Source organism: Cryptomeria japonica, chromosome 7 (assembly GCF_030272615.1).
Source record: "Cryptomeria japonica chromosome 7, Sugi_1.0, whole genome shotgun sequence".
NCBI classification, from domain to species: domain Eukaryota; kingdom Viridiplantae; phylum Streptophyta; class Pinopsida; order Cupressales; family Cupressaceae; genus Cryptomeria; species Cryptomeria japonica.
Genome location: NC_081411.1, coordinates 715,605,778 through 715,630,736, shown reverse-complemented (window position 1 = coordinate 715,630,736; position 24,959 = coordinate 715,605,778). Strand labels below are relative to the sequence as shown.

Genomic DNA, 24,959 nt, shown 5'->3' with positions numbered 1-24,959 from the left:
ATAGAAAATCTAGGGGCAAAGTTGACAGATCGTTGGAAAGCATGAAATGGTGTAAGATGAGGATTACATCGAAGAGTATGAAAAGTTTATTACATTTACAAGGTAGTTTGGGATGGTAGAATTTTCCATCTCGGTACTTACCCCAAGGCTAAGTAAAATGATAAAAGAGACTGGATAAAAAACAAGAGAATCCACCTAAAATCTAGTGGCCAAGATTAACGACATCTGAAACAAGAAGAGATTATCTTTACAAAGATTACGGGATTAGAAGGTTGAGGATAACTAAATATTTGTTCTTCAAATTATGAATCTACCTGGCTTATTACTACTGCACAAGCAAGTGTGCAACTCTAATGTTTCTTCAATGTGGATAAATGTGTGGTTCTTTCAACCAAATAAAAACTTCAAAGTTTCACTGAACAAATTTAAATTTATCGTTGCATTAACTGAATACAATTTTCAAAATCTTGATGTTAGTTGAAACTTCAAAGCTTTACACTTCAAAATAAAGTATACATTTTCTTCAAATAAATCTCCATAAAAATTTGTCTTAGAATTTGACCTCTTAAATACTTAAACAAAAAATTATTCCCATGTTTGCCGCTCTCTGAAAATGATTGAAGAATAATGAAGATCCAAAAACCATTTTCCTTGTCGAGAGTAAACCCTCAATTATAATATAAAATGCCCCCTATCGTTCAAACTACAGGCATTAGTACTTGCCAAAATCTTTGATGTTCCTAATTTCTCAGAGTCCATCCAGGAGATGTGGCCCTGTTCCTTACACACCATATGGCTGCTTCACCCCCTCCCAGACCCTGGTCTTATCCAGTTTAAATAAAATAAGTGAACTGTCCTAACTGCATGTTGACCCACTAGATTTCAAACTTAATCATCTTATCACTTAATCACCCACAAGATAGGAAAAAACACATAACATGTACTAGCCTTGATAAAACCCAAAAATGTTCATCTTATATACTAAGCAACAGTATTATATTAATGAAACTCCACTCAAGATGAAGAACAAGTTATGGCATCATGAATGAGAGCATATCTCAATAGCTGACTGATAGATCTAAATAAATTAGTTATCAAGACAATAAGTTTGATTCCAGATTATAGTCAATATCAGACAAAAAGTAAAGTTATTGAGCTCTAAACCAAGAATCTCATTTACGAGCCTCAACCTTTTTCATTTCTTTAGCTGTAACACAATAACAGAATCACAATATCAGTAGTGCTTAGAAAAATATAAAGATTTTATAATGGTTTTTCCATACCAGTTAACTAACCAGAATATACTAGAACAGAAGTCACTTATAGGCAATGAGTATGTCATACCAGCCTTTTCTTCTTCACGTTTTTTTGCAGCATCGGCTCTTTGCTGTCTGATTAAAGATAAACGTTCTGCGTATTTTCCAGACAGAATATTGTAATGCATGAAATTGATACAAATAAAAATGTGTAGTGTGCAACTCTAATGTCTAATAGACTCACAATGAAAGCTTGTGAGTAGGTACTATGTTTAAAAACCACAATAAATGGCAAGCCTAACAAACACAAACATTAACAATGATAGACAACCAGTCCAGATGCAAAATGTTCAATTAGCATAAAGAGAATAAATATTTGGCTCTATATTAATACACAGAAGATTCCATAAAACGATATTACATAATGGTGAACTACAGAAACACCAAAAGTGGACAAACAAATTAGCTAAGCAGCCATAATGACTGATTCGAAAGGCAAAATACTTGGTGAAACTCCATATTAAGTTCACATGAACTGGGAAGTACTGGGATGGACAATATCCTGGAATTCCCAATGCTTTGATCCTGTGGACCTTTCAGACTCATGAGAGATAGGCTCTTGTGAACAACTACTAATAAAAGATCAGTGTGAAGATTGACTCAATATTTTAGTACTTAATCACATATGATTCCCAAAAAAGTGATATTATAATAAAGATAAGTAGTTTTAAAATGATACCTCCAGTTCACAGCTATTAGAATAATATAGGCATATCTTATTATTTAATGGTCAATAATGTATTTTTAGGTAGATTAGATTCTTTCTATTTTTGCTTTCAGTTCTCAATGGTTTCTTTAAGAAACATCGTCCATGTAATTGCCTATATGTACATTTCATTCTTTCAATAAAATCAAGCAATTACCACTGTAACATGGTATCAGAGCGGGAAAAACAAAAAAAAATTGAAAAATTTATAATCCTAAAATTTTCACATAAAAATTTTTAGTTGAGTCTTCCAAAAGTTTTTTGCTTCGATTTTCTGGTTCCCATAGTTTTGATTGAGTGTGTTCGTGGGTCGAATCTGCATCGAGGGTTTGTTTTTTGTGAGCGACCTCCATTTTTGCTTTCGTGAAGTTTCTGTTCTTGTTCGCATGAGGGTTTCATGAGGAGTTTTATGCTTCTGCATGGGTTGTTTTTTGGTTCTACATGCCCTGTGCTTTGTCTTTGGCAACGGTTGGTTTCCACCCACAGCTCAAGCCCACGTTTTTTTTTTCAGATTTTTGTGCTTGCTTTTTTTAGCCATCGGGAGGAGTTCTTTGTCGACGGTTCTGTGAAAATCGCAAGCAGGGCTTCTGCAATTTCTACGAACCAGTGTTTCTGCCAGGTTTCTGTTTTTCTGCAATTTTTTTTAGAAAAATCAAAGTTTTCAGGAAAATCAGTGTTCAAAAAATCAGTTTTACCTCAGGATCTGTGCCAGTAATTTGCTGATTATTTTATTGCGACCCAGAGTTTGCAGCAAAATTTTTGGACTATCAGCAAATCTTGAATTTTGTGAATTGGGACCCGTGTCTCAAAATCCATGCTAGGGTTTTAAGCCCATTTTTCTGCCTCGATTTGTGTGTCTTCACAAGGTTGACCAGTGTTGAACTCCATTTCCATGATGGCGTCTATAACCAATATAATGTTGGAACACAATTAGAAGTTCAAGGACCGCAATTATAACCCCTGGAAGCAATGCATGATGACAATTATTGAGTATCGGTGCCCTGACCAGATTGTTCTAGGCAAATCTTCACATCCTATGGTAGGTTCAGATCAGGACAAATTTGATGAGTGGAATTGGGAAGCTATGATGCTCATTAAATTGTCAATCACCGATGATCAGCTACGTCAAGTTCCCTCAGGCAAGACAGATGCCAAAATTTGGGATCATTTTAAGGACCTACATGAAACGTCCAACAAGAGCTGTGTGTTCTTTCTCAAGAACATGCTTTTCTTGATCATGATGGATTAAAAGATGTCTCGACAAGAGCATCTCACAAAAATCAAGGTCATCCATGATCAATTGGAGCCAATCAAGATGGAGGAAGAAGACATGGTAGTCATCACTCTAAAAAGCCTACCAAAGTCTTATGAACGCTTTATTGAGACGCTCAACATTACATCAAATAATGTTGACTTGAAGTTTCCAAAACCTTGCAACAAACTTTCAATAGCAATGCTAGTTCGTCCTCCACAAAACAGACCTTCTCAGCTAAATCATTTGCTAGAGACAAAGGGAAAAGTCAATCTTTCTTATAGAAAGGCCCAATTCAATCCCAGGACAGCTCCAAGAAAAAAACATTTAGTGTAATTATTGCCACAAGTATGGTCACATGAAGAAAGACTGTCGGCAACGCTTGGCTTCTGAGGTGAAGAAGTAGGGAGGGTCTCAATCGAAAGCTAATGTTGCAAATCACACTGAGCAGAAGGAATCTGACTTTTACGCTTTTATGGATAAAAGACCTACAGATCATGTTAAGTCCTCTGCCTGATACATTGATTCAAGTGCTTCTCAACACTTCACTCATTGAAGGGATTGGTTCACAGAGTACATGCCTTTCACCGATTCATTGATCTTTGGAGGGGAAGAGTATATTGTTGTTGGCAAGGGCAACACGCAAATTCTATCTGGTGGGAGGAATTTAATTTTCCTCAATGCATATGTATACTATGTTCCAAGCATGGAACTCAACCTTCTCTCTGTCAGTCAAATTATGAGACACTATCCTCAACTGGAAATTAAACCCTAGCCACCATAGCCAAGTGCTCAAAAGAAATGTCAAATGTTCAATATCAATGAATGAGGTTTAATTTCCATCTTGGGTCTTGTTTTGGGTATTTAGGCAGCCAAGATGGAAATTAAACCTCATTCATTGATATTGAGCATTTGACATTTCTTTTGAGCACTTGGCTATGGCGGCTAGGGTTTGGAATTGTTTTGGAGAGCGTGCATTCTTCAGAATTCAGTAGCTTTGAGATTGTGAAAGATCAATCAAATTGTTGCAGCTTGGTTGGCTTCATTCAGAAGTCAAATTGAATTGAATTGAGGCAGATTGGCTTCTTACAAGGCAGATTTGTTGTAGGTTTCCTATTTACTGTTTTGTTGTTAATTCTTTGTTGTTTGGAGGCTTCTTTTCCCAAACACACAGCTTGCTCATTTATTGGCGCCATCTTCCACTGTTTGGGTGTCTTAGTATTAAATAAGAGTAGATCTGAATTGTTTAAGAATAAAAATCAAAACTTTGTAAGTTGCTGATTGAATTCTTTTAATTCAATAAATTGGCTAAGGACCTACGAGTATGCTTCTAAATTCTCCAGTTTATTGTTTCAATCAAAGAAGCATTAATCGTTTGGGGAATTAATCGGCAAAACAAAAGTATAAGATTTTTTGAAAAAATCGAGAATTAATCGGAAAAAAATCAGGAAAAAATTGGATATAGTATAAAAAATAAATATATTTTTAAAATTAAATATAGTATAAATTAAATATATATTAAATATATATTAAAAATGATATAATATATATTAAAAATTTAAAATAAATATTATTATATTTACATTTATTAATGGTCTATAAAGATACGAATTTTTAATTTTTAAATTATTTATATTTCTAATTTACAATTTTATTAAATTATATAATTATTCTATATAGTTTAATAAATGACACACTAATATAATATATAATAATTTTAATTTACAAATTATTTTATATATATTAATTATATATTAAAAATTAAATAATATACATTATAAATTAGAAATAAATATTATTATATTTACATTTATTAATGGTCTATAAAGATGCGAAGTTTTAATTTATAAATTTTAAATTATTTATATTTCTAATATACAATTTTATTAAATTATATAATTATTCAATTAAATTATATAATTATTCTATATAGTTTAATAAATTACACACTAATATAATATATAATAATTTTAATTTCCAAATTATTTTATAAATATTAATTATATATTATAAATTAAAAATAAATATTATTATATTTACATTTATTAATGGTCTATAAAGATACGAATTTTTAATTTTTAATTTTTAAATTATTTATATTTCTAATTTACAATTTTATTAAATTATATAATTATTCTATATATTTTAATAAATGAAACTAATATAATGTATAATAATTTTAATTTATAAATTATTTTATAATGTTAATTATTAAATTATTTTTAATTATATAGTAAACATATAGTAAACAATAATATAAATGAATGTAAGGATTGTCGCTTATAATTATTTTTATAAATACCTATATAAAGTTTATAATCCCCCAAATTTGATGTCATAGTTTTTAATTTAGAGTTCAGATTTTAATTTAAAGTTCTCAATAATATAAAGTTCCAAAAATAAGGAAACGACGAAAAGCTTATTCTTGTATTTCTCAAGCTTTATCAGTTGTAGAAATGTTATTTCCGATTTTTTATTTATAATTCCTAGGTGAAACAACGAGACAAGGTGAGGCTCTTATTCAAAATGCAAACAAAAATATTTAAGGTTTCAATTTTCAGCAATACAGAAAGTCATTAAGGTTTTGCAGAGGTTTGCAAAGGTCAAAATGTCCGGCAAAAAATTAAGGACAAAAATTTCGAACCCTAACTGATTCCATGCAAACTATACCTAGAATCGGTCTATTTTCACAGGTGATTTTTAGGGTTTATGTCATCTTTTTAGCCGAGCAGATATTTCTCAATTTTTAAACACGATTTTGCAGAGTTCTATACGCAATTAATTGGCCAAAGTCGTTGACTGATAGTCAACAATTTTTTGGCCCGACTTTGGGGAAAAAATCTGACGATTCGCGATTATTCACGATTAATTGCGACTCAATGCCGACTTTTGCTTCTTTGGTTTCAATTGATTAAATTCATGAATTATTTCAATATGTGTTGCAAATTAAAGAAACCCCCTTCTGCAACTTCTGTCTATTTCTGAAAGACCATCTTAATAATCAAAATTACAAAGAATATCTACAAATTACAGCAGGTTGAAGAGTTGAACCAGCAAGGGTTCATCACAGTGGTATCTGAGCTTTGATCATGCCTTCCTAGAGGGTTAGAATTTTTTTTTATGCATCAACAACAAACTGGGCCTCATAGGTATTACACATGCAGGAGACTTGATTTACAAGGTGATCCTGATCAAACTGAAGAAATACACTTGGAAATTATGGGGGACAGGAATGATGGTGAGCCATGCAGAGAGGCTGTGAACAATGAGGACCAAGATGTCGAAGTTATTATGAAGGGTTTAGTAACAAGGCAGCGACAGGTGGCAAATGTGTTGTAGCAGTTGACTACAGCCATACAACAGAGCACTGTGCCAAGGGGGCATAATTAGAACCAGGAGGAAAATGGTAGTGTTGTTGGTCGCCCAAGGGCAAGAGTGACTCCCACACACACCTATGATAGGCCTACACGCCTAACCTTTGTTAGAAATGACCCTGAAGAAGAGAACGTGGCTGAGGAGGAAGATGAGGTGGCCTTTACGGTTAACGTGACCACACTTCATGATGAATGGGAAGCATTACCACCAAGAGTTAAGGAACATCTTAAGTTTGATAGGTTTATGAGTCAAAAGAGGGAACACAGCAAGAAGTGGAATTGGAATGAAATGAAACCTTGGAACAAAACTAATGATCTCAAATATGCAATCAACAAGCTCATACTTTCTACTTTTGATGGCAGCGGTAGTGTTACAGCCAAAGCTTGGATTAGCAAGTTGGATACCTTCCTGAACCTACGTCCTATGTCAAAAGAAGATGCTATTAACTTTGCAGCTTTGCATTTGGATGGGGTAGCCCATGATTGGTGGCACCATGGGATGGTGACTTTGCATCATGACCTTATTACTACATACCAAAAATTCACTGACAGATTGGTTGAGCGTTTTGATAAAAGAGATCAAGAGTTGTATTTCAGGGATTTAGCTCAGCTGAAACAAATGGGCAGCTTGGAATCTTATATTAGTGAATTTCAGAAGCTTCAAGTTACTGTTATGGTAACTAACATCTCAGAGAGAAGGCTGGTCATTCTTTTTGTTGAAGGTCTTTATGAGCCTATGAAAGGTTGGATTAAGGCTTTTGATCCCCCTACTTTGCAAGAAGCCATCAGGAAGGCATGTAGCATGGAACTTACCGCTCCTCGTAGTAAGTTCACTCCAAACAACTCAAAACCATCCTCATCATTTTATGACAGCAAGTCTGATCAAAAGAAATCAGAAAATGTGGACCAAGGGAAGAAGTTTACAGCACCTTTGGATAGGGAAACACTTAATGATTTGCGTAGAAGGAAGTTGTGTTTTCATTGTAAGGGCCCTTATGATCAAAACCATGATTGTCCCCTCAAGCCTAAGGGTCAAAATAAAAATATGGAGTGGTTTTATGAGGGAGAAAACATGACTGATAACACAGACCAGCAAGCTGATCAAAATGATTCCGAGACTGAAAAATTCAGAAAAGGAAGTTGAAAATGAAAGAGAATTCGATCTACGGGAAGCTCATATGTCTAGCATGCAAGGAGAAGGTTCTTTAGGTTGCGTGGACTCTTGGCTGGTCAAAGAGTCATTTCTCTACTTGATAATTTCATAGATGCATGGTTGGTGGAGAAGCGTGGGATTCAAACTCAAGAGTTTGAAGGCATAAGGGTGAAAGTTGCTGATGGTAATGTGCTGACTTGTGATAGAATGATTTCAGACTTATCCATGAAACTCAATAATTATGAATTCAAAGCTGACTTTTATGTGGTTAACATGGGAAACATGAGCGTGGTCCTTGGCATGACGTGGCTTCATGCCATAGGTGAATTTACACTCAACCTCAAGGATATGGAGATGAAATTCAGGGTTGATGGAACTAATCACGTTCTTAAAGCTATCAAGGCCAGCAACTTGAAATTAATCACTCTTAGAAGAATGGAGAGACTTATCAAGCATGACATGGGGGATTGGGCAGCAGAGTGTAAACTAATGCCTGCTTATGATGACCAGCATAAAACACCTTACCATTCAGATATTTTGGAGCTTAGAGTTAAGCATACAAAGGTGTTTAGTGACATGCCTCCTAGTAGGCCTCCTGATAGAGGCATATAACACATTATTGAGCTTGAAGAGGGCACTAGGCCCATCATGATTACACCTCACCGGCACCCCAAGCGGTTGAAAGATGAAATTGAGAAAACCATCAAAGAACTTCTAGCAATGGGACACATAAGGCCAAGTAAATCTCCTTTCGCTTCATCAATTGTTTTGATGAAGAAGAAAGATGGTACACTCAAAATGTGCATTGATTACCGTATGCTGAATAGAAGGACTATAAAGAACAGGTATCCCATTCCTCGCATTGATGAGTTGTTAGATGAGCTTCACGGAGCTTGTTATTTCTCCAAGACTGACTTGAGAACAGGTTATCATCAGATCAATGTCAAGGAGCAGGATATTGAGAAGACTGCATTTAGATGTCATTATGGACACTGAGTTTTTGGTTATGCCTTTTGGGTTGACCAACGCACCCGCCACCTTTCAGTCCACTATGAACAGGGTCTTCCAGTCTCAGTTGAGGAGATTTGTTCTAGTTTTCTTTGATGACATTTTGGTTTACAGTAGAACTTGGGAGGAGCACTTGGTTCACTTGGATATTGTTTTAGGCATACTTGACAGGGAGTTCTTTTACGCCAAAGAGTCCAAGTGTGTATTGGGAATGGCAGAACTTTTGTACTTGGGTCACATAATCAGCAAAGAGGGAGTTCGCATGGATCGTGACAAGGTTTGTGCCATTGTTGATTGGCCTACGCTTGAGACCCTGACTCAACCCAGGGGATTTGTTTGTTTATGTGCCTTCTACCGTCAGTTTGTTAGTGGTTTTTCATGGCATGCCACACCACTCACTGATTAGACCAAGAAGGGTGCATTTTTTTGGACACCTCTCGCACAGGAGTGTTTTGAGAAGTTCAAGCAATTGATGACTACATGTCCAATTCTTGCTTTACCCGATTTCACCAAACCTTTTGAGCTTCATTGTGACGCATGTGGAGAGGGTATTGGTGCAGTAATTATGCAGGATCGTCATATAGCTTATGAGAGCAGGAAGCTTCGGGGTCCGGAGAGGAGCTATAGTATTTATGATAAGGAAATGTTGACCATCATGCATGCAATGGCCAAGTTCAGGCAATATTTAATTGGCAGCAAGTTTTGTGTCAAAACTGATCATAATAGTTTGAAGCATTTTCTAGGACAGCGAGATCTAAATGAGCGTCAACAGAAATGGGTCAGCAAGTTACAGTCTTATGATTTTGACATCTCCTATGTCAAAGGGACTCAGAACATTGTTGTTGATGCTTTATCTCGCCGCCCCCAATTGAGCTCCACGACAGTTGTGTCCAAAGATTGGAAACACTTGATTATAGTAGAGTATGCCAAGAATCTATGGGCATCTGGTATTATTGATGGAACAGTACAGGACAGCAAGTACTCTCTTGTGGATGACCTCATCATTTACAAAGAGAGGATATTTTTAGTCCCAGGTTCTGAGGTGAAGTGCATAGTATTGAGGACTTTCCATGATTCACCTATGGCTGGACATCTCGGGTGCTTTAAGACCTATAGGCAGGTACAGGAGAGATTCTCTTGGAAGGGTCTCAAGTCTGATGTTCTTCAGTCGTCAAAGAGTGTTTTGTTTGCCAGCAAAACAAGCAGGAGCACAGCTTTCCTACAGGGTTACTTCAGCCACTTCCTATTCCTGATGGGAAGTGGGAATGCATGTCTATAGACTTTATTATGGGCTTGCCAAAAGCGCAAGGGAGAGACAGCATCTATGTGGTGGTTGATCGGTTGACTAAGTATGCACACTTTTTTCCGATCACGACTACTTATTCCACTGGTCAGGTGGCTGATCTTTTCTTTCGTGAGGTATTTAGATTGCACGGTTTACCTCGGAGTATTGTCAGTGATAGGGACAGCAGGTTCATGGGTCACTTCTGGTAGGAGTTATTCAGACTTTGCGGGACAGAGCTCACTCTGAGTACCAGTTACCACCCCCAGACTGATGGACAGACAAAGATTGTCAACAAATGGGTGGAGGGATACCTACGAAACTACATCTCAGGGCAGCAGAAGGCTTGGGTGAAGTGGTTACATTTGTGCAAGTATTGTTATAATTCCACTCACCACATGACTATTCAGATGACACCTTTCAGAGCTTTGTATGGATATGGTGCTCCTAGTTTTCTAGATTTATTGATGAGCGATTGCAGAGTACCGAGTGCTGGGAATCTGCTACTGGGGAACCAGGATATTATGAAAGCACTTCATGATAATATTCAAAAGGCTCAGAATCAGCAAAACCAATATGCTGATCAAAGGAGGGTTGAGCGATCTTTTGAGATTAGGGATATGGTGTATTTGATGCTACAGCCCTATAGACAGTCCTCTCTTAGGAAGAAGGGCTCAAAGAAACTCAAGCCATGTTACTATGGTCCTTTCAGGATTTCCAGGCGAGTTGGCCAGGTGGCTTATGAGTTAGATTTATCGACTGATAGTAAAGTTCATAATGTGTTCCATGTGTCACGCCTTAAGCAAGCATTGGGACAACAGATAGTTCCTTCTGCAATTTTACCACCCCTAGATGATGAGGGGAAGTTAGTGCTAGTAACTGAGGCCATTCTGAAGTTCAAAGAGCGTCATTTGTGGAGAAGTGTCATCAGGGAATTTTTGATTAAATGGAAGAATTTGTCGATAGATGATGCTACTTGGGAGTGTGATAGCATTTTACAACATCCAGCATTGAGTTTGCTTGAGGACAAGCAAATTTTGGGAGGGTGGACTGTAATGTCCCCATCCTAGTCAGGGACATTGGTTTGAGGAGTTAGCCTATTTTTTGACCCTTGTAGGTTAGCAGGGTATGGATAAGGGGGTCAGTAATGCAGTATCTTGAGAAGTGGTCTATCTATTTGTTTCTATTTGTTTTTGGACCCTTGTAGGTTAGCCAGGTATGGATAAGGGGGTCAGTAATGCAGTATCTTGAGGAGTGGTCTATCTATTTGTTCTAGTTCAGTGTTGAGTTCAGTTTTGGTCTTCGTTTCATCAGTTTCTGACATTATACGAGGATTTCCTAATTTTTAGGGAAAATTTGCTAAAAATAGACATTGTCCTATTTTCATTGGCATGGCGAACTGTGGCCCCAGCTTCTGACAGATTCAGTTTCCGAGCAATAACGAGAGATGAATTTTTAAGTGGTTCCACAAGCAATTAATATTTTAATGAAATATTAATATAAAATCACAAAGTGCATCACTTAAATTTATTTAAGTGAAAAATTAATATCTCCTAAGCTAGGCGTTGCTTTTAGGGTTAAGTTGGGAACCCTAAAAGCAAATTATGATTTTTAAATCCCTAATTGCCAAAAATCGTACTTTTGGGGTATTTAGGCAGCCAAGATGGAAATTAAACCTCACTCATTGATATTGAGCATTTGACATTTCTTCTGAGCGCTTGGCTATGGCGGCTAAGGTTTGGACCTGTTTTGGAGAACATGCATTCTTCAGAATTCAGTAGCTTTGAGATTGTGAAAGATCAATCGAATTGTTGCAGCTTGGTTGGCTTCATTCAGAAGTCATATTGAATTGAATTGGGACAGATTTGGCTTCTTACAAGGCAGATTTGTTGTAGGTTTCCTATTTACTGTTTTGGGTGTCTTAGTATTAAATAAGAGCAGATCTGAATTATTTCAGAATAAAAATCAGAGCTTTGTAAGTTGCTGATTCAATTCTTTTAATTCAATAAATTGGCTAAGGACCTACGGGTATGCTTCTAAATTCTCCAGTTTATTGTTTCAGTTGATTAAATTTAGGAATTATTTCAATATGTGTTGCAAATTAAAGAATTAAAGAAACCCCCTTCTGCAACTTCTGTCTATTTCTGAAAGACCATCTTAATAATCAAAATTACAAAGAAGATCTACAAACATCACAGACTGAGAAATTAGCTGATGTCAAAGCCACTTAGAAGGAAACAGGTTGCACTATATTGAGTGATGGAATGGTCGAATATGTGTCAAAGGCCATTGATTAATGTTTTGGTGTCTTGTCCTGATGATGTTGTGTTTTTGAAAGTCATTGACACAATGAACCACAAGAAAACTTCAAAGTATATTTTTCAAATATTAGAGGAAGCCATTCTTGAAATAGGGGTGGAAAATGTGATTCAAATGGTAACTGATAGTACAGCAAATTGTGTAAATTGTGTGGGAGCTGGGAGGCTGATTGTAGAGAAGTACCCATAGATATATTGGAGCCCATGTGCAGCCCATTGTCTCGACTTGTTGCTTCATGACTTGGCTAAATTCCCATGGGTAAATGAAGCTATTCATAGAGAGAGAGAGAAATTGCAAATTTCATACAGAATCATTGCCTCGCATTGAGTATTTATAGGCAGCATGCATCAAAGGAATCGTTGAGGCCTTGTGAAACAAGATTTGCTTCATTTTATATCACTTTGAAAAGAGTGGTTGAAGAAAAAGTAGCTTTGAGATCTGTTATTTGTTCCTATCAGTGGGAAAGTTCAGTGTTTTCTAAAGGCCCTAAGGGGAAGAACATAGAACAAATCATCCTAAACAGCAATTTCTGGGAAAGTGCAGCAAAGGTTTTGTTTATATGTGAACCAATTGTTGAAGTGCTTTGTATGGTTGATGGTGACACTCCTTGCCTTGGCATGCTTTATGAAAGCATGGACCGGTGTAAGGAATCTATTCAAAAAGCACTAAATAATGAAGAAGCAGAATATATGCAGATATGGGAGACAGTTGATTGCAGATGGAGAATGGTGCACAAACCTTTACATGCAGCAGCTTGCTTTTTGGAGCTTAAGTTGTTTGCTATTGATAGAAGGGGTGATAATGAAATCATGGCAAAGCTTTACCGAGCCATTAGCAAGTATGTACCAGATCCAGAAATTGCAGCACTAATTGGAGAACAAAGTTGGCAATACAAGAGAGAAGGGATGTTTGGAGGGGTAGAAGCCAAATATGACTCGCCACGTATGCCTGGATATAGATGGTGGATCGCTTATGGATCATCAGCTCCTGAACTACAAGAGTTTGCTATTCGAATTTTGAATGAGGGAGCAAGTTCATCAGCTTGTGAGAGGAACTGGAGTTGCTTTGACCACATCCATTCCAAAAAGAGGAACAAATTGTTGACTGAAAAGTTGGGAGATCTTGTCTATGTTCGCAGCAATTTGAAATTGTTGATGAACAAATCAGCAAAGAACACTTATTTAGAACAAACTCTTGAAGGCATAGCAATGCCAAATGCAGATGAGATGATGAACTGAGTAGTGATACAAATGATGATGATTTGGCATCCCAGCCAAGTGCTCTTGATGACTTAGAGTTATTTTAAAGTTCTAAAGTCTTTGACTATTATTGTACCTTTTTGACAAAAGAACATCTTTGCATCCCAGCCAAGTGCTCTTGATGACTGAGTTATTTAAAATTTATTTTAAAGTTCTAAAGTCTTTGACTGTTATTGTACCTTTTAGACAAAAGAACATCTTTGCAATCGTGAAAGCATATGTTTCCTATGGTTTATATTTTATAAATGTATCATCTTTTTGTAATGATTTCAAATCTATTTATCAATGTTAAACTATTTAGGCAATTTTATAGACATATTACATATATTTATTAAAAATTTAAAAAAATTACACATGGCGAATTTAATTCGAATTTTATTCATTTCGAATTTTTTCCTTGTTGAACTTCATTCAAATTTCAAAGCTGTCGAAATTCGAAATCGAATTCGAACCTCGAAATCGAATTCGAACCTAGTGACTTAGGTTGGGAGAGTGTGATTTTGAGCCTAAGGCATCAAGTGCACCATTATTGGAGGAGTTTGCTACAGCATAGAGGGTGCCATTGCTGGTCAAAGAAACCATTAACAGATTTGAGACGTTTTTACCAGCCATTTTTCTCAGCACATACATTGCTTCCAGCAATTGATTCAGGCAAAATGTGGTGACTTTCAGCTGAGTAAGGGCAGATCACTTCAACCATGAGGATGGCACCATTGAAATACAAGTTACCGGGGTGTATTCAGACATCAAACTCAGAAAATTGGACCTGAGAACAACATTACTAGCCATTATTTCAAGGGAAATCGCACCATTTCCAGACAAGCGAACACAGATTACATCAGCAACATTAATCGCACAAGTGGAAGGATGACATTCAGCTGATTTCTGAGACATTTTCAGACTTTTTTAACTCAAAAATCAGACTTGGACAGCGAGCTAGGTTGCAACATAATTCAATTTTCTGAGTTGAGAGGGCGTTTTCAGACTTACAAGCTAAAATCAGACCTTTCCTAAATCTGAAAATCAGGTTTTTTGAGGACAAATTTTCCAGATTTTGATCAAATCTCTTATATTTTACAAAATTTGTGTTACCTAATGTCGAATTTCTGATTTTCATGAGCTTACAGATCTGAAAACTATTTGAAATCAGAGCCTTAATTAATTATGGAAAATTATTTGTGAGGACAAAGTGAGGAACATTGAAGTGTCCTGATGGGGTTCAAATTTCCACTCCATCGAATGGTGATCAAATCAACACAAAATTTTCAAGGACAAAGTGTCCCTATAGGCATCAAATTTCCACCAAGTGAAGAAATGGACAAAGATAATGCAGATGTTTCAAGGACAGAATTAGTCTCTACAATGATCAATTTTCCACAAAGGTTGAAACAAGGTTTATCCCATAGGTGTTTGATTCAATATTTGTTTGTTTTGCAGGTCTGCTACAAGGAAGGGAAGCACGATGATCAAGGCTTGAGGGATACCAAGGGCTCAGCACTTCAAAGGTAACAAATGATTAAGGATCAGCTCCAAGAGGACAAACAAGTGAAATGAAAGGGCAACATAACAAAGGTGAATCTGGAAGATCAACCTTTCAAGAATTGGAAGAAGATTTCAAGACAAAGATTCCAAAAGCAAAGATGTGGACTAGATCAAACACACTTCAGCTTAATGGTGAACAAATGAAGGAAAGCAAGTTCAATACATAAGCACGAAGGATTTCACATCAAGAAATCAGGAACTACATCAAGGAATCTCAAAGTCAAAGAAAGTTAAGGAGGAAATAGTTCAAGGAATTCCCTAAAAGGATGAAATGCAAAATATCACGAGGAATTCCAAACATTATGAAGCATGTTCAAGGTAAATTGATTAAGTCTACAATACAGGCTGAGGTGGCATCCCAGTCACCATTCGTCCAATCAAAAGGGTACCAAGTCAGCATTCATTCAAGGAGGGAATAGGTGACATGTGGCGCTATATCAAATATTATTTATCTTATCTATCCTCATCTCTAATTGGCCAATGTAATGGTGGTTGTAACAAACCCCAATTAGAGTTTCTATCTTTCAATCTTGGCCATTGATCTTGAATCAATCTGAGCCATTCATTGTAATGAGAAGTCTATATAAAGCTCAACACTCTCATTTGTAAAGGTTAATAGTTAGCAGTAGAAGAGTAGAAGATAGTTAGCAGTAAATCATTAGGAGTTAAAGTAGAGTAGACTAGGAGAAGAAGAAATTGTTGCTAAGACTTGTAAATGAATTTACTCTTTTCATTGAAGATATGGTGAAATGTGTTGTTTCAACAAGTTGCATGGTTTCCAATTCTCATTTGCTTTAATGTTGATTAAATGAATGGAAGATTTAGTAAGTGATTAATAATGAGATTCGCATATCCATACTACTAGCAGTTTGTTGATTGTAAACTTGCCTTGTGTGGTCAATTGGAATCCTTATTCAAGCTTAACTTTAATTGCTATTCACACATTGATATGCATTGCCTTGATGGTGTCTATGTCGTTGATGGTAATTTGAACATCACTTATTTACCTTAGAAAATTGCACTAGCTTTGTGGAGTTGTTCATTGATGTCAAAACAAAGTCTAGTAGAATCTCACCAAGTCATCTATTACATCCTACATTCCTAGTAGCAGATGAGTCTTTCTAAACCCTTCCCCTTTTGTCCTTTTGTTTAAATTCAAGTTAGTTTAAGAGAGAAAGTGTCACAAGATTGCAATATCAAATGATCAAGTTCCAGCATCATTCAAAGTTTCAAACGTCCAAGTATTCAACGTAGGTCCCCTTGTGATTCCAGCATTATCACATCAACCATTGAGCTTATCCACGAGTCAAGACCTGACATTTTGGAACCTTGGAGTTGTCTCATTTGATCGCGAAGCATAGCATTTGAGAGACTTTGTTCAAGAGAGGGTAAAATACTTTGGTATTTTATTTTGTGTTCGATTGTGCATAAAAACACATCGACGAGACCCAACACTACAAATAAAGAATTTCTATAAGCTCCTGCATATCATGCTGTATTTGGTTGGTGGCCTACTCTGGCAAGTGGCCATGTGAAACACAGCTTTGATTATCTGATAAGACACTAGAGGCAACAGGTAGGATTTTGAATGTTTGGATTTGGCCTATTTCCTTATGGAGCAGAGATTATATGACCTCCCTCAGTAATGATTTGAGCAATGGTAATCATTACAATATCCTAAAACCTAAAGTATGCAGATGCTTACAAACTTCGACGGAATACATATGCTGTTGCTGATAGTAAACTGCATTTAACTGCAAACTCCAGAAGGATTTTGTGCATTTTGGTCTTATGAAAGTTTACAGAGAGAGATTTTAGACAGGTAGCCAAAAGAAAAACATCCCATGCTACCAAATGCAACAATTGGCTGCCGTGCAGAATCCTTGTTTCTTCTACAGACATTAAACATTAGCTGTGGGAAGGAGTGTAAGGGAGATGTCGTGCCTGTCACTGGATGTCTCCCATCACACCTTTCCTTAACTTTCCTGTGGTCCTCAACCTACCTTTCTGTAATATAATTGAATGAAAATACAGTGGTAGATCTCAATGATTAGAAGGCATGAGAGACACCAGGACATCTGTATCAACTTCATCCTCTCCCCTAAGAAAGGCCTCCAACAATCTACAGATCTGGCAGCAATGAATGCCTAGACTTACCACCCTGAGAATTTCTCCCAAAAACTAGAACGTAATGCAATTTCGCATGAGTCATTCACATTAAGTAGGGAGTTATGTGAGATTCTAAAAAAAAAATACGGTTGGCTATTATGATGATGGATGGATCTTTGAAAAAGGGAACTATTCCACTTACCAAAGAGATGAAGTGGCTAGATTCTTGATTCAAGTAGCTAGAGTCTATAATCCTATCCAAAAAGTAGAAAGATAAAGTTCAGTTCTGAATCATAAAAATTATAGAAGAATATCAGATAACACTGCCTCAGACTGTCATACTTAACATTTTATTGGTTTAAGTACGTTCTGTGTGGTTAGAACAGTGACCTGTGTGGTCTACGTATGATCTTTATTTCTTTTTAAACAGTGGTTATTATACTATCTTTAATACAAAAAAGAGGTGTTTCCAGCAATAGTGAAAATGCATGATGCAGCCAAAAGCATGCACAAAAGTCTCAGAAGCAAATTGCACATGCACAAGCAACATGTATAGACAGCCATAAGGCTAAGCAAAAACAAATTCCTTCTTTTCTCCATTAAACATATCTTACATCTAGACTATTAACAATTTGCATCAATAATTGATAGAAAGACATGAAAGTTTGAAACTACTGTTTAAAATTTTAAATCCATTATCAACGGAAAAAAAAAGGCAACAGCTTACCTAAATCTTTCTTAGCTTGTTCAGTTTTTCCTTGTTCTTGCAGCCTCATATAGCGTTCATGAGCCTTTTGCTTTTCTAATTCTTCCCTATATACGCACACACAGAGTCAATCCAGAAAACAAAATAAGTATAAAAGAAACTACCAAGATAAAAATCCAAAATTATAAAATAAACAAATAAAAAAGTCGCCACTTGAACAGCTACAGCAGTTACTGCTTTAAACAACACAGACTTGACCTTATTGTCACCTTATTCACTATGGAAAAAAAAAGTTAAACTAGTGAAACTATATTAAATTTAACAAAACAGACCTTTACAGAGTTGGCACATACTCTGTGTAATGATATCATGTATTTTTTTAACAAAAACTGAAAAAGTGAGTACCATAAGACATATACCTCTCCACAATGATGCCCAATGCTTCGTTGCATCATCATCCTGTACATTTATATTCTATCGAGTTTAATTCTCTCTTAATTATTTTAGCATGTGTGTGTATGTATACAGCACGCAATTGAGTGTGTGTGTGTGTGTGCACATGTGCACAAACACGTGCATGTACATATATATGTCTATGTGTGCGTGCACGCGGGCATACACATTTGCATGTGTGTGTTTGTGTGTGTGTGTGTGTGTTTATACATACATACATATAAGACTCATAAATGAAGTTAATACAAATATCCTCTAGATAGACTAGTAAAAAGAACATACAACTCATAAATGTAATTGTATATATGTAATTCTATTAAGACATTATATATACATACATAAATATACATATAATGTATATATAATGTCCTAATTGAATTACATATATATAATTACATTTTTGAGTTGTATGTTCCTTATCTTAGTCTATATATATGTTCCTTTCACGCTGATCTAGACATGTGTGTGTACACATACATATACAACCCGTAAATGAAACCAATGCAAATTTCATCTAGATAGACTAGTATAGGATAAGGAGGATACATGTCATAAATGTAATTGTATATATGTACAGACACATATGTGTGCAACCATTCACAGATATATGTTACATGTACATATGCCTGTACACATAGACATAGATGTATATATGTAACATATATGTAATACGTATGTGTGATGAACATCTGTACATACATACATATATACATGAGACATGATGGTTTATATATGTAACATATAATTTATGAGTATAGCCCCAATTACTGTTCACTTTTATACTATGAGCATAGCCCCTAATGTGTTAATTTTCTTCCCTTACTTATTAGTGTTCTTCCAAATTAGCCAAGTATCCTTGTTCCATATGGGTCATTCCTGTAGTCATTAGATAGCAGATGTTCCATTATATAATGGAACATCCAGTATATATACTTAACAAGTATATATAAGGGTATGCCTAGTATAAGGTGAGACTAACATTTACAATTAATCTTGGAATTGTGGGAGACTAGGCAATATTTGTGGAGACGAATGGCTAGTGTGGTAGTCAAAGAATTCGGCCCATGCATACCCCACCATAGAATTGGATCACTTGTACAATAGTCTCCCTATCCATCTTTACCTCTTGTAAATGTATATCCCTTTTACTATAGGGTTGACCCTAGATTAATATTTGTTCCATATGGTTCATTCCTGTAGTCATTAGATAGCAGATGTTCCATTATATCCTAGTATCTTCGTTTTACTTGAGACTAGGCATACAGTATGATTCATAATCTGGATACTTGTATATACTTATTAACATACATGATATATACTTAACAAGTATCTTCCTTATATTCAAGTATGTATATTAGATAGAATTGGACATAGACTAATGTATATCCCTGTATCTTCCTTATTCTCTAATAAAATTTGAGAATCGCTAGGCTTATATTTACGAATTGTACGTTCCTTTTACATAGTCAAATTGATTTACACTTCGTGATTCTGTAAATGCTTAATAGAACAGTATCTCAAATCTTATGAATGGCTAAATGGGGGTGCAAGACCACATATCTCATATCTCATATGAGCCAAAAAGGATTGCATTTTCAACTCTACATGGGTGTGAAGACCCAAAGATTTTTATTGTGTTTTGTTTTTTGTCACTAATTTTGAAAGAATCTCAGAAATTCAATCCTAAATGAGAATTTTGAACTAGTATAATAATGACAATTTTGAACTAGTCTAATAATGGATGAAGCAACACGGAGATCAACATTATATAGAAAGAGAAATTGAAGAATGCAATTAGATATTATACATGTGCTCTTCCAGCAATATAACCAACAGCCTTAAAAAAATGACAAAAAACTTAACTAATTGCCAAAATTTTGCAACTCATATTAAATAGGGAAGAAAATTAGTCAAGTCGTATGTAACTAGCAACACTGATATCATGAATAGTGATTCTCTCTTGTTGCAACTCATCTGAAGTTCAGAATGTGATTAAAATAAAGTCTACTGTTTGGATGAACTTTTAGTTCAAGGATTACTGCAAAAAGATTATTCAATAAACTTAATTTTGAAGACTAACTCCCTTGGCTAGGTTCTTGTGGTCTGAGAGCCCTTGTCTAGTTAACTAGTTGCCATTTCTAGATTGCAAGGTTTGGAGAAATCCCATAACAGTTATGCAACCCTTTACAGTACTTATTACACTAGTTCCATCGGCAAAGCACATTTTAGTTGCCCTTCCAATATTAGAGGACTTTGCCAAGGGTCCCTTTTGATAAGAAGTTGCCTTTGAAACAATGTGCCACAAAATTGCAAGCAAAATTTAGGTCAACGGGGGTAGTAGGATATGAAGATGGCTGTCAACTTGAATTTCAAGGCAGCATCACAAAAGTTAATGCACACCTCCTTTATGTCTTTGGCAAAGGTGTAGGAGTTTGTTTGGGATTGGCACTTAAAAAATAATTGAAATAAATAAATTGTGCTCTTATCCTATTGACCAAAGTCTTGTACTTGCCACTTTTCCATTTAGGACCAGATCCATGAGTTTTAGCTCATTCCACTTATGCTCTTCCATCTAGTTTGGGAGCAGCCTCGACAGAGCCTAAGGGGAAATGTAGAATGATCACTAGTGATGCTGCAAAATGGTGGTAGAATTATTCAATGTACAAAACATAGATGAGGGAGATGATGCCGTTGGTGCCAATAACATTCCATTCCATGTGGCTTGGTCTCCTTATTATAAGGAGGCCATGACAAAAATGATTTGAGCAGGGACCATCATATGTGGCACCAAGGGGGGACAAAATTGGGGACAACAATCTTGGATAAGAACTATTCCAACATTAATATTCTAATGGAGAAAATAAAGTTAACTTGGTCATTAGTGGATGCAACATAATCTTGGATAAGAACTATTCCAAGATTAATATTGTAATGGAGAAAATGAAAACTACTTGGGGCATTAGCAGATGCAACATGATTGTGGATGGGAGAAATATTAAGCATCGCCCACTCATCAACATTATGGTCACAAGTACTGTAGGTCCTTACTTCCTTAGGGCTATTTATTGTTCAAGGCATCTTCAAGGATGCTGGTTTTCAATTTCAAATACTTAGAGATGCAATTGAGGAGGTTGGGCTAGAGAATGTGGTGCAAGTAGTGATGGATGTAGCATGTGTGTGCAATAGTGTTAGAAGACTCAAACTTGCCTCGAACTTAGCAAGCCGATTTTTAATCCAGATTATGAATCATACTATATGCCTAGTCTGGAACAAGACTCGACAAATTGAATAAATGATGAAATATAGGGATTTGCAAGGACTAAAACTTATCTCATTCACCCTTTAATAAATATACTTTAAAGTTTAAAGACGCAATAAACTAATAAAGTAGAAGCTACTTTGATCACATATACAAGTATACAGCGATCACATGAGTATAAAAGCGAACTTTAGCTAAAGGAAACACAATTTTAGATAGATTATGATATCCATGGCATTAAAAACAAAAATCACATTATGGAGTCATGAGCTATGGTAGAAAGGAGCTTCTATCCTTGAAACCAACAATAATAGCTCTATGTAGAGTCGTGCACAAGTCTACAAATTTGAGTAAGGGATTTGGTGGCAACAGCCTCAATGAGATCAAGGGGCAGTGCTCCTTGGGGGGTTTTTTGGGTCAACACACCCAATGTGGTCAAAGGGCGACACCCCTTGTGGGGGTTGTGTAGCTATGCTCATAGTGGAGTTGAGGGGTAGTGCTTCTTGTGGGGTTTGGGAGTAATGCCCTTGACAAGCTCCTTGTTGAGATATACAGCAGGGTTGAAGAGCAAGAGCCTCCACTACCAAATCCAAATTAAAGCCTTTGAGACCCATCTAAACCATCATGTCTCATGCCCAATTTATTATTAATCACTTTTAACTATCCTCCAAAATCCTCCAATCCCTTCATTTTAAGTCTTTTTTTCTTTTCTTTTTACATGATGCAACCTAGCCTCCCACTTGAAACTTGTTGGTTACTCAGGCACAAGTCCTTGAGACTCGTTTAGTGCAAATTGCCTTAGGACTCTTCGTGACTTCGTGAGCTTAGGTGAGACATGTAACTATGATTCACAAAGTTGTAGGTAAATTGATTTAGGCTGCCTACAAGCACATTTGGTGGACTCCTTGTGTGCATGACATGAATGCTACACCCAAGGACATGGGCAAAATCAAATGTATCAAAGAAGTGGTTGATGATGCTAGAGATGTGCAAATATACTTAAATATGCACTTTTTAGAACTTTATCTAAGGTCAGTTCTAAGAGATTTCCACAATCCATCATATAATTAAGAGAGTATTTCTGGATTCGATTGTGTGAAAGATTTTTGCATCAACGTTTCGGATCACACTCCGTGATCCATCATCAGGATGAAGAGAGTCAAATAAGATGGAAAGTTGCAGACTTGGAATAAATAGGAAGGATTGGAGAAGGGTGCATGAAGAACGAAAAACCAAGAAGGTCAAACCTAAACAAGAGGAAATAAAATAAAACCAAAGAAAGAGAGAAATAAAAACCAGAATAAAACCAAAATATATATGTACATATACATACATATATATATGTATATATATGTATATACATATACATATACATATATACGTATCTTACTTCAATCTCATGGATACTATATTTGAGTTGCAAGAGGCATTTTAACTAATGTTCATGACAACATAGTGGAATTGGTGGCTTGATTTTAGGTTAGTAGGGGAGGAGGGTGAAGGAGGAGGTGAAGAGAAACTTTTTGGGAAGATGCAAAATACATAATTTCCATCATTACTCTAGTTTTTTAAGAATTATTAGATATGGGGATGCAATGCACCTAGCTTGGAGTTGTGTACGAGTGCTTTGATAGTATGCTTGGCCAAATAAAGACCCTTGTACAGTAAAAAGACTGCACATTAGAATTCTACAATGAGCACATTTAGCCAATTATTCATTGTTGATGGGAGAAGTTCAAAACTCTTGCACATGGTTGCCTATGCATTAACCTGAAGTAGTCTTTGCAAAGGCCAGGTAGGATTACTCCTATATAGGATGTTGAGGTGAAGGTAGGGTTCATGTAAGTAATTTTGAAGATGTACAATTCTACACATGCCAAAATCATGTGTACTAAGTGGACGAAATTTGCCACTCTGTAGAGATATCTACAAGAGGTAAAGATGGATAGGGAGAAAATTGTACAAGTGATCCAATTCTATGGTGGGGTATGCATGGGCCTAATTCTTTGACTACCACACTAGCCATTCATTTTTTTTTCCAAGTTTCTAGTTCTACTCTTATTGAGAGAAACTAGCCTACTTATAGTTTCATCCATTTTGTTAAGAGGAATTGACTTACCTCTAAGATGAAGCTTGTAGTTATATGCAGCAACTTGTCTCATTGATTGCTACACACTTATGTAGAAGGAGAGTGCAATAGCATGATAGGATGTAGAGCTAGAGAAATCTCAATGAGGGCTAACGAGAGCCCCAAAAGCATGTGCTGATGAAGACTAGAAAGAAATATCATTGAATATCTTTGTCTGCATTTGAAAGGAAGTAGTTGTCTGAGCCATCATCAATCAACGGATGAATCATTGTTTGACCTTTCAAAATATTTGTTATGTAAGCTAGAGCACTTATTACAAGGACCTTAACATGGATTTCATATGACATTCATGTTCTTCACCTGATTGGATATTCTATGGCAAGAAACCCTTAATTTAATTTAGGTTACATAATATTCAAACCCTCATTGTGAAGCTAATACAAATTTCCTCTAGATAGACTAATATAGGATAAGGAAGATACAACTCGTCAATGTAATATTATATATGTAATTCAATCAAAACGCGTCCATGTATATATGTATGCACTATGTATGTACAGATGTCCATCACACATACAAACCTCATTCTCCCTCAATGACTCTGTATGCAACTATTGCCTAGCATGACTCCATGACTCCATAGACACTTTTATATGCAACAGTAATTAGCATGACTCCATTTTGATGAAGTATCTTTTAATGGTGATTTTGACTAATTTTGAAGACCATATTAAACTAGGCTAGTTCCTCTCAATAAGAGTAACTAGACAAGTGCCAATCCCAAACAAACTCCTACACCTTTGCCAAAGACATAAAGGAGGTGTGCAATAACTTTTGTGATGCTGCCTTGAAATTCAAGTTGACAGCCATCTCCATATCCTACTACCCCCGTTGACCTAAATTTTGCTTGCAGTTTTGTGGCACATTGTTTCAAAGGCAACTTCTTATCAAAAGAGACCCTTGGCCAACTAAAATGTGCTTTGCCAATGGAACTAGTGTAGTAAGTATTGTAAAGGGTTGCATTAACTGTTATGGGATTTTCCCAAACCTTGTAATCTAGAAATGGCAACTGGTTAACTAGACAAGGGCTCTCAGACCACAAGAACCTAGCCAAGGGGGTTAGTCTGCAAAA

At 36.0% G+C, this 24,959-nt stretch overlaps 1 protein-coding gene across 1 annotated transcript in view; it reads right to left on the bottom strand.

The window, feature by feature from the left end:
• Window positions 1-953: 953 nt before the first annotated feature.
• LOC131040220 (uncharacterized) overlaps window positions 954-24,959 on the bottom strand; it is a 35,268-nt gene continuing 11,262 nt past the window's right edge. Inside the window, exons 6-8 of the mRNA XM_057973085.2 lie at window positions 18,048-18,133; window positions 1,345-1,410; window positions 954-1,207 (exon numbers count right to left, since the gene is read on the bottom strand). Coding sequence (XP_057829068.1) covers window positions 1,173-1,207; window positions 1,345-1,410; window positions 18,048-18,133 — 187 coding nt within the window. The 3' untranslated portion in view covers window positions 954-1,172. The remainder of the gene's footprint in view (window positions 1,208-1,344; window positions 1,411-18,047; window positions 18,134-24,959) is intronic.